Source organism: Gavialis gangeticus, unplaced genomic scaffold, assembly GCF_001723915.1.
Source record: "Gavialis gangeticus isolate Ggan-Ray unplaced genomic scaffold, GavGan_comp1, whole genome shotgun sequence".
Taxonomy (NCBI): Eukaryota; Metazoa; Chordata; order Crocodylia; family Gavialidae; genus Gavialis; species Gavialis gangeticus.
This window is the reverse complement of record NW_017728995.1, coordinates 65780972-65791556: the sequence shown is the minus strand read 5'-3', so window position 1 is coordinate 65791556 and position 10585 is coordinate 65780972. Positions and strand designations below refer to the sequence as shown.

The following is a 10585-nucleotide window of genomic DNA, read 5'->3' as shown; positions in this document are numbered from 1 at the left end:
CCCCCCCCCCCCCGTGCATCATTTATGATGGGCAATTTGCTAGTTTAAATACATAAATCAACATGCAGTTCTAGCTCACTGCATCCTAATTCAACTACTTAAATGAACTGGTGAAGAAAAAAAGAGAGAGGAAATACAAACAAATTCTTTCCAATCACAGGTGATGCACTGAACCAGAGAAGGACATATGCATCTCTTCTAGTTTCTTGTCCTCTGGTATGCAGTACTTACCCTGTCATGTAGTGTCCAACCAACGTATTTTAAGTAACTATCATTCAGGAAGGCATCACTGTACATTTTCATCCATACTCCAATTTCCTCAATGCAAACGGCTCTAATCTCAGCAATAGCATCCCTAGAGAGGTAGAAAAAGAGCATTAGGAAGGTCAGAGTCAAATACAATTTTCCTTTCATGCCCATTGGTCTAGCACTAATATTTTGCTTTTTTATTATTTAATAAAACCACAATATCTATGTTTGCTTCAAACACATTGACTTAACGTCAAACTCATCTCCTGTGTTAAAAAAAATGTTGACTCCTCCATATTACTCTATCCTTTCTAGCTCTATTCCACCTTTTTAATCTAGCACTCCTCACCTTTCTCTTTCACTCTCCAAAGCTCCACAAATAAGATGTTGGTCTAAAAGTCTTAAACTCGTCTCATCCTTTGGTTCCCAAAATATGGCATGCAAGGGTCTGTCTAGTGGCTTTTTTCTCTTTCTATGTCCATAGATTTCTATAATCATTCAAGTTCTTATTGAAAACAATGAGGATTTGGTCTAGCTCAGGGACCAGCAGCCCGTGCCCCATGGGCCAGATCTGGCCCATGGAGCCACTGGTCCAGACTGCAGAGCTGGGGGGCTTCTCCTATGCCACAGATGGGAGAAGTAGCAGCATAGGGTAGGTCTTAGTGCCAACCGGTCTCAGACCCAGGCAGGGTTGTTCCAGCCCATCACTAATAAAGCCTGCCAATGACCAATCCTGCTGCTTTTACGAGGGAGTGCTGTTCAGATCTCCATCACAGAGAAGCTTTAGAACCAATTTCTTCATTTTTTCTTTGCTTTTTCTGCATTCTCAGTATGACAAATGATAAAAAGGCCAAAGGAATCCCTCGGCCACAGGAACCTTCTGCTTCTTGAAATGGGACAGTAGGAAATTACCTGGAGAATATGCCTGAATAGAGTAGATGTGGAACTAGTTTCAATCTAACTGGATTTTTTCTCCTTTGCCTGATTGACAGAGGGATGAGGCCCACACCTAGCCTTTCTGTAACCTCAGCTCTGGAGATATGTTGTGAGAAAGTCCTTGTGCCACTCATCTTCTAATTTTCTTTCTTTTTTAAGAAGGCTAAAGTTCAGCAGTTTTGTAAGCAGTAAATTCCAAGGTAAGAAGTGCACATCCACTTGTACAGGACACTGAGATCAAACTGACAGCCTAATTGTATTCATTTAATTCTACAAAATGTAGATAGATGTTCCCTTCCTAAGCTCTGGGTGCTTAACATGAGCTAAAACATACAAAATAATAAGACTGCTTATACATATAACCACTCCAGTCTATAGCCACTCTCTCCTCAGTAGCTACAATTCCACTCTGCAAGATTTTGTAGATAAGAACAAATAATTTTACATGGCCGTGGCATATAATTCCAAAGAGTTTGAACATCACAACTGGCTAAACTGGACATGCATTTTCTAAACACCTTCTTACTTCATCATAGGTTACCTATCAGCATGAAGCAAGCACTTTAGTGGCTACTATATCGGTAGTATTAAAGGAAAAATACTATTATAAATCCTAATAAGTCATCTACAGATTTGCCTCAAGACTCCTTCAAAACCCACTGTTTCTATCAATCTCTGAGGTGAAACCATTATAATAGATTTGTAATCCTGTCGTGATTGGCATAGCCTAACCAGCGCTGATAGTGATCAGTTCATGTTATAGGTCCAGAATGGCAAACTCACCTGGGGCCCTGGGCTAGATCCAGACCGAGGGGTCCTCGTAGGCTGGATCTGGCCTGGGGGAAGGGGTAGCAGCCATGATCATGGTGGTGGTGGCAGCAGCGGTCACTGTGGCAGTCGTCACCGCAATGCCAGTGAGTCAAGTGTTTGCAGGCCAGGCAGCCCCTCGTTATGGTGGAGGTTTACAACCAGTGGTGGGCCAGGTGGCCTAAGGGTGATTGAGGGCTGTGTTGTACAGCCCTCACCTCACCTCTCTGCTGCCAAAACCATGTCCACCAAGGCCACAGGGCCCTAGATTCTATGGCATGCCATGGCCAATGCTGGCCACACTCCCAACGTTCAGTAGCCTGTTATTAGCCTGGTAGGCCAGATGGAACAGCTCTGTGTACTACATCTAGAACATGGACTGGTATGCTTGATACCCCTGATACAGGTGAAACTCCTTCTAAGCAGAGTAAGACAATAAATCATCTGTCCCTATTAAACATCTCTCATTCTGTTTTCAATATAAGGATGAATGCTCCATACCTATTAATACCTATGAGATTGGTGGTGCTGTGGAAAAAAGGTCTGCTATCCATCACTGGGAATGTAGCCATGGTTAAAAAAGATATTTTTAATCAAAATTGCTATATTCCATATATCCAATGTGCTCAATGCTGCCTAACTCATATGCTGATAGTCAAGTTATTGGGAGCTGGTTTAAAATGTTTTAAAAATAAATAAAAAGAAGAATATAAAGTAAGTAATGAGGCACGAAGATCAAAAAATGTATTTATGGAAGATTATAATGTAACAATCAGCCAGCAGGGATTTCTTTCTGGGGGATGGCAGCAGCTTCTCACAGCTGCAAGTGCTTAGTTACAGGACTTGTCTGCCTACAAGTGCACGATCTAAACCTAGAGATTGTTTTGGGAAGATTAATGACTACTCTTTAAAGATATCCAGAACTGCAGAATAGCTGTCCAAAACTCAGAACCATCTCAGCTTCCTTAAGGAGATGGCACACATGCTATCCAAAACAGAAAAAGATCCTTCTTGCTTCAGAAGATAATGTCAGAGTGTCTCACCAATCTTCAAGAACTCAATCAATATTCATCCTAATTGACAGCCATCTTAAGAAAAAATAATGTTAATGTAATGAAAAAGCAGCACCAATTAAGAAAATGTACCAACTTTATCCAACTGCAAAAGGTGTTCTCTGAAACTGGACAAGACAGCTCTTCAGAGACATCCCAATTTTCAGTCACAGCTGCCTATGCAGAACTGTTTGATGACATAAATCTTACAGAGACCATACTAAATCCAGGAAGGCATGACCTGCAAAGGAGCATGCCAAACAATTCCTTAACATACAACATTCAAGGAGGGTAGTGAAGAGGGGACAGATAATTCTAACTCTATCTGGCTCAATGCTCTCCTTGTATAACATCCACTTTTGCCACTGTCACAGACAGGATGCTGGACTAGATAGACTATGGCACTTACATTCTTGAACTTAAGAACTTTCCTGTTCCTGAAACCATGAACAGTACCATAGACCTCTGTTCACTCTTCTGTCTGTTCTCTGAAGAAGAAAGCCTAAAGAGACTGCAAAATCTTTGCAAGTAATATTACTGAGTATCCACTTAGGACAGTTCAACCAAATTCTTTGCTTCACTGAATCTTGTAACAGCAGAGAAAGAACATGCACAAATGAAGACTGGCAGCTGGATCTTTTACAAAGAACAAATTGCTTTTAATTCCCAGTACACTACTATGAAATTCTCTGGAGATCCTAAGAAATGGACTCGGAGCTCCCAATGTGATGCTGCCACCAAAAAGCTAATGAGATGGCTGGGTGTATAAATAACAGCAGAAGAGATAAGAGGCTCAATCTAATTAGTTTAGCAAAGACAAGAATAAGAGACTATTTGATTATTTTCTAGAGTCATTGACATAGCGAATACATCTGGCAAAAAGGGGGCTTCCGGCTATATAGACACACGTATTAGCACAATCCAAATACTAGACATCAAAACTACAAGAATTCAAATGTTTAATAGTAGTGTCAATTATCTAGTGGAACAGGTTATCAGGAAAGTGGAAAATCAGACATCACTTAAGAGTCTTTAAATACACATTGGGTCTTTCTAAAAGACCTTCGTTAAGTCAAAAACAAGTTACTGGGTTAACACAGTTCACTGTACAGAAAAAAAGATTAACCTTCCCCAGCAGCAGAAGTCATGGGGTGAAATGCTAGGCTTTGTATTATGCAGAAAGATAATAAAAACCAATCTTTTCATCTGGACTTAAATGTGAGAACCTATGACATACAACTGATTGGTCACTTTGCTGTACTGAATTTTCTTTGATTGCCAGGCCAACAGTGTAGGGATTAAGTATACACTACATTGGGGAGCTACCAGCAACAAATACTAATACTACTGCTACCACTAATACTACCAACAATCAAACACATTTTTGGAACATTACAGGTGGTACCCTTCATCACGATCATAAATGTGTGAGATAAGCTGCTACTCTCAATCGTGTGATGATAGGAAAGGGGTAAAGCTTGGTCAAACATATGGGCTAAAATGAAGGATGTATACTAGCCAAAAATATCATTTTCTGCATAATGCATGTGTCACTGTAAAGAAATTTTACCATGTGAATGAGAATGATTGCCACAATCTTGGCAATTTATATTTATTTAGGTTGTAATTTCTGGGAATTTCCCATCACTGGGAAAGACAAAATCCTGAGATATACAAAAGGACAATGTCAACTTAAATGCAATGCCCCAAGAATTATTTATCAAAATCTCAATATTGCCACCATTATTATTATTTGATAGGCAGTATGTTATTTCATTCCCATATTGTGAAGCAGCTGATTATGTCATGCCTGTTCAGCCTTTCTCTACTCTGTCCATTTACGTGCAGCAGAATATATTCAGCAAAAAGGTATTACAACAGCCAGAGTCACAATGTGAATGGAGCTGAAGAGAGAAGTATAAAGCGGAGTAGGGGGATTGCTCTCTCTTACTCTCCTTGGCTAGGCAATGAGACAATTAGCCCTCAATGTCCTTTTCCCAATCTGCACAGTTTTTTAGTTTTCCTCTGATAGATTCTTTGGCAGGTAAACATACCAGGCCAGTATTCTGAAGACCTTTGTAATCATCAGTCTGGGAGTATGCACTTTCATGTGGAACACTGTCTCTGGTAGCACTCCTTGGAAGCACACTAGTCCTGGCCTGCTCCACCTGCACAGCTTCCCCAGGAGGACAAGAGGAGCTGCTCCTGGGGAAACAAGGAGGATAAGGAGACCATAAGGCCTAAATCCTATGTATCAAGGGTCCTTCACCCAGATTCTTGTGTGTCAGGTTGCCCACAAAATCTGTGTCAGATTCCCCAGCCTGTACCCCTGCCCTCAGTAAAGAAGCCTCTCTGTTGTATCTTAGTGGAAAGATTATGATAGAGCCAGCGGATCATTAAACCTAGTGGCATCTTTTAAACATTTGACTGGGTGAGATGGATAGAAAAGGCGGTGCAAACAGTGGGGAAACAACGGCGGGAAATATTTTTTGAATATTTTAGGAATAAAGACATATGGCTTGATCATCAGGGTGCTCAGCTCTGAGATACTTATTCAGAAACAATGTAAACACATGCTGCATGTTCACCTTATGCCTAAGTGCTTTGCTTTATCAAGGCCAAGAGCACTTAACATCGTGGAGTATTACATCCCATAATGAATAGCTTAAGACATTTATGCACATGCACTTATCTAATACAGAGATACTATTCACTCACATTTTGCTTTTTCAGAGGCAGGCAACAACAGGTGGCTTACAGAAGAGCATGATGAGATTACTCAACATGCCATTATGTGCATGAACAGGAAATAATCAAAAGGCATCAACCAAGTCCCTAAACTGGGATAAGAATAGCATGCAAACAGAAGTCCCAAAGAAGACAGAAATGAGGGTTACTCACCCGTCACCAGAGTTCTTTAAGAGGGACTCTGCACTTTTGCACATGACATACAACAGTGTAGCTTCAACATCAGAACCATCTTCTAGCAGTGCCCTGTTGGAGCACTCTCACACCTGCCCCTGCCTCCTGCCCTGTTCCTCAGTCTGCTGAGGATCAGGCCAAAAAAAAGATACTATGCTCTTGTCAGTTCAGTTCCATCCACTGCTTTGAAAAGTCTAATGTTGTAGGACTCTGGGCTCCACAGAAGAGAAGGGAGGTGGGGAGTGTGAAAGGGCAGAGTCCATCTTGAAGAATTCTGGTTACAGGTGAATACGCTTTATTTCTCCTTTCAGAGTTCTCTGCATATTCGCACTCAGAGTAACTTGTCTCCAGCTGGTCAGATACAAAATCTTCATTAAACTGCCTCTGCAATACTGACTCAACCAAGATGAGTTTCTACTCTAGGTTTACAGAAATAGGATTCAAAGTATATCTTTAATTTCCAATTGCAGCCCAACCTATCTTTAAAACTGGGGTTTGTCTAAGGCACACCATGGAAACAATATTTGCTTTTATGGAGTTCAGTATAAAACCCTATAAGGATAAGGACAGAGGTTTGCTTGTAATAATTCTTGGTACAAAGTTGAATTCATGTAGATGGCACACTGATATAACTACCTTCCTCTTATTCTTATCCCAAAAAGCTGCAAATGGTTGTGGTATATTCCTCAATTAATCTGGTACTATTCTTACAGAAATCTAAGGCTTTCTTGGCACCTCAAGTATGTAACTTAAACTGATTTAAATGAGAGTGAGATGCACAATTACAAAATGTAGAATAATTGGCTCAGCTACATTACCACAGAAAAGGACCTGGGATTATAGTAGACCTCAGACTGAATGAGTCAACAGTATAATAGTAAAAGCAGAAAACCGTCTAATACCAATTTAGGAGGTATTAAGAGCAATATCATAGGCAAGTCAGAGGATGTGATGCTTTACTCCAGGTTTGTTCATGTACAGGCTCAAAACTGGTTACATTGCAGCCTGTGCAGCTCCAGAAACCAGAAAGTGAACATCACCTCATTTCTTCTTGTCGAAGGCAAGGGCCCAGGCAGGACCACTGTATCCTGGAAGCAAATGCGTGGCTGAGACTGTGCTGCTCGTGGGAAGAATATAGATTATTTGACAATGGGAGGATATTCTGGGGAGGAGGACTGCTATCAAAAGATGGGATCCATCCAACCAGAATCAGAAAGAGCATCTTTGCCCATTGTCTGGCCAACCTAGAAAGGAGGGCTTTAAATTAGGTTCCACAGGGGATGGAAAACCCTCCAGCAACACAGCAAACATCCAGAGGGGAAAGGACGAGAAGGAGCAACTCCACTCTTGGAAAGGGCCAGACAGCCACAGGATAGCAGCAAGTGGTGAAAAAGGAAGCGAGCAGGTTGAAATGCAAAATACATATGCAAGAACTATGGGGAATAAGATGAGCTGGAAGCCGCAGCCGGTGAAAGGAACTATGATCTGATTGGTATCACAGAGATCTGGTGGGACACCCCTTATGACTGAAGATTCAACATTGAGGGTTACACTCTGTTTCAGAGGGACAGGGTTGGGAGAAGAGGTGGTGGGGATGCCCTGTATGTCAGAAACGCATACACTTATTCCCTGGTCCAGAAAGAAGACGACAGCAGAGCACAATGCATTTGGCCAAAGATAAAAGGCAAAAGATACAGAACCAGTATAACGGTGTGGATTTATTATAGGCCATCAACTCAGGAAAAGGAGGTGGATGAGGCCCTCTTCAAGGTGACAAATCTAACCAAAAGCAATCGGATGGTGCTGATGGGAGACTTCAGTTGTCCAGACGTTTGCTGGAAGAACAATTCAGCCAACATAAAATGTTGAGTTAGTTCCTAACTTGTGTGAAAGACAACTTTCTGTTCTAGAAGGCTGAAGATGCAACTAGGGGATCATCTACCCTGCATGTTGTCCTGACCAGTAGGCAAGAACTGATGGAGGATGTGAAGCTGATGGGAATCTTGGAGGGAAGCAATTTTGATGTGACAGACTTCTCGATCCTGAGACTGGGGGCAGGGTGAGAGAAAGCACAAGGTCAGCAAAACTAGGATGCTAGACTTCAAAAAGTCACTTAACCAAACTCAAGGAGTTAATAGGCATGGTGCCACGCGAAGACAGACAAAGATATCCAAGAAAGAGTTGGAAGCCTCTGAAGGGTACCATATTGAAAGCTCAACAAGAAACTGTTCTGATGAGATGGAAGCACAAGAACAATGGTAAGAGACCAATGTGGCATAAGGAGTTTCCAGGATGCATCAGGTGGAAAAGGAAAGTAAACAAGCAATGGAAAAATGGCAGGTCACAAAGAAAGCATACCAGAAAATAGCAAGAACCTGAAGGGACAAAATCAGGAAGGCAAAGATAAAGAACAAGCTGCACCTGGTGAGAGAAGCTGAAGACAACAAAGAAGATCTATACATATGTTGGCCAGAAAAGACAGACCAAGAAAACTGTGGGTCCACTGTGTAAATAGTCCGGGCGAACTCTTAACAGAGGATGTAAAGATGGTGGAGATACTGAACAACTAAGGTTTCACAAAAACATTAAGCTGTAGCCAGACACCTAACCAGGATTATTTGGATAAAGAAAGGGAACAAGCTGAAGCATAGATAATAAAAGAGAGCTTTTGATGGTCTGAATGAATTCAAGTCAGCAGGGCCTGATGCACTTCTTTCTAGGGTACAGAAAGAATTGGCAGCAGAGTTCTCAGAGCCCTTGGCCATGATGTGCATAAAGTCGTGGAAGATGCGCAAGGTACCACTGAACTGGAAAAGGGCCAATATAGTGCCTCTCTTTAAAAAAAGGCTACAAGAATCTGGGGAACTATAGATGGGTTAGCTTCACTCACCACAGTACTCTGGAAGTTACTGTAGCATATCCTAAGGAAAGCCATTAGCAAGCATCTGGAGGAGGAAAGGCTGACAAGCATCCAACATGGATTTACTAAAAACAAATTGTATCAAACTAGATCACCTCCTTTGACAAAGTAACTATTTGGGTGGATGAAGGGAATGCCACCCTACAGACAGTGAGTTTTTGCCTGCCTCTGTAGCAGGGGGCATGACCCCCTATCTGGGATTTCTTGAGCATTTATTAACAAACCTTGCAGCAGCAGGAAATTGGCTGCTGCAAGGCTTGCTTGGGCAGGGGTTTGGATTAGATGACCTCTCAAAGTCCCTTCCAACCCTTCTCTGTGACTAGGTCCCCCACCCCCCATGCTAACCTCTATATTTGGGGTCTTTGGTTGATGCTGGTGACTCAAATCAGTGGCAGGGGAAAGGATGGGGAGGGGGTGGCAAGCAGCAGCAGGGTTCTCCCAGGCTCTGAAGCTGTGCCAATGCAATGGTTCCAACAACTGTGCTGATTAGCTGCTACCCCACCTCTACCAGGGAGTCGTCTGGCCTGGGAGAATCCCCATGGATCCAGCCCCTGGGACAAATAAGTTGGATAGTCCTGTTCTACTCCTTAGTATTGCTGAGGCCTCACCTGGGATACTATATCCAGTTTTAGATACAGCAATTTAAGACATGTACAGATTAGAAAGAATCCAGAGAGCAACCAAAATGATTATAGGTCTTGAAAACATGAGAAAAAGTTGGAAGAGCTGGATTTAAGTAAGCTGGAGAAGAAATGGTTTACTGACAGTCTTCAAATATGAAAAAGGTTATTATAAAAAAGGATGGTGATCAATTATATTTGGCGTCCAAAAGAAACAAGAGAAGTAATAATAGACCAAGTTGTAATTAGAATGATTTAGGGTGATTAAGTAATGGAAATGATAATTGGATAGGTTTTGGAATCACCATTCTTAAGTTTTTTAATAAAGGTTAGACAAACATTTATCTATGATGGTTTAAACAGAGATGACACTTCTTTGAGCAAGGAGTTGGACTAGATGACCTTCTAAGGTCCTTTTCCAGCTGTATATTTCTATGATTTAGGAAAGAATATGGACAAGCTGCTGGGCTAGTTAAGATGGAAGTCTGTTATTCCCTTGGAAAAGAATTCAGGATGTGGGAAAAAGATACATTTTTGTGGAAGGCTGCAAAGAGCAGAATGGCTATAAGAGCTTGTAGCTAACCTCACCCAGTAGTAGATGTAATGGTCTTAGTGACAGCTGTCTTAATAGAAAAGGTAAAATAGGGAATATTCTCCAGGAGGTTAAGAGGGAGGTTTCTTGAGCTGGTTAACATCTAGTGCTGGTGTATGTTCTTTGACCAGACTGTAGGCATTCATCAGTTCCCGCAGGAATATTTTACTATGTCATGACTAAATACTTACTGTCAATTATATGAAGAGCAGAGACACCTGCAAGATTCACAGTTACAAGCAATACAAAAAATCCCTGAGGCACTTCAACACAAACTGAATGGGAATTAAAGCTGTGTTTATTATAAATACTCCACAGAGAGGGTCCTGTGTGTGATTGTAAACTGCATCTGACTGGAGGGTTTGGTGGCAATGTGGTGGGTAGCTCCTACAAAATACCAGTGTTGCAACCTCCAGAGTAAGGCAAGTATAGGGTGTCTCAAAACCCTAGCCCCCACTGGGTGCTTCTTAGTTTGAGAAAGGCTAAG

General features: G+C 41.7%; 1 protein-coding gene across 1 annotated transcript in view; it reads right to left on the bottom strand.

The window, feature by feature from the left end:
• The window catches only part of STAG1 (stromal antigen 1), a 295978-nt gene that overhangs the window by 123046 nt on the left and 162347 nt on the right, over window positions 1-10585 (bottom strand). Inside the window, exon 9 of the mRNA XM_019503764.1 lies at window positions 232-355. Coding sequence (XP_019359309.1) covers window positions 232-355 — 124 coding nt within the window. The remainder of the gene's footprint in view (window positions 1-231; window positions 356-10585) is intronic.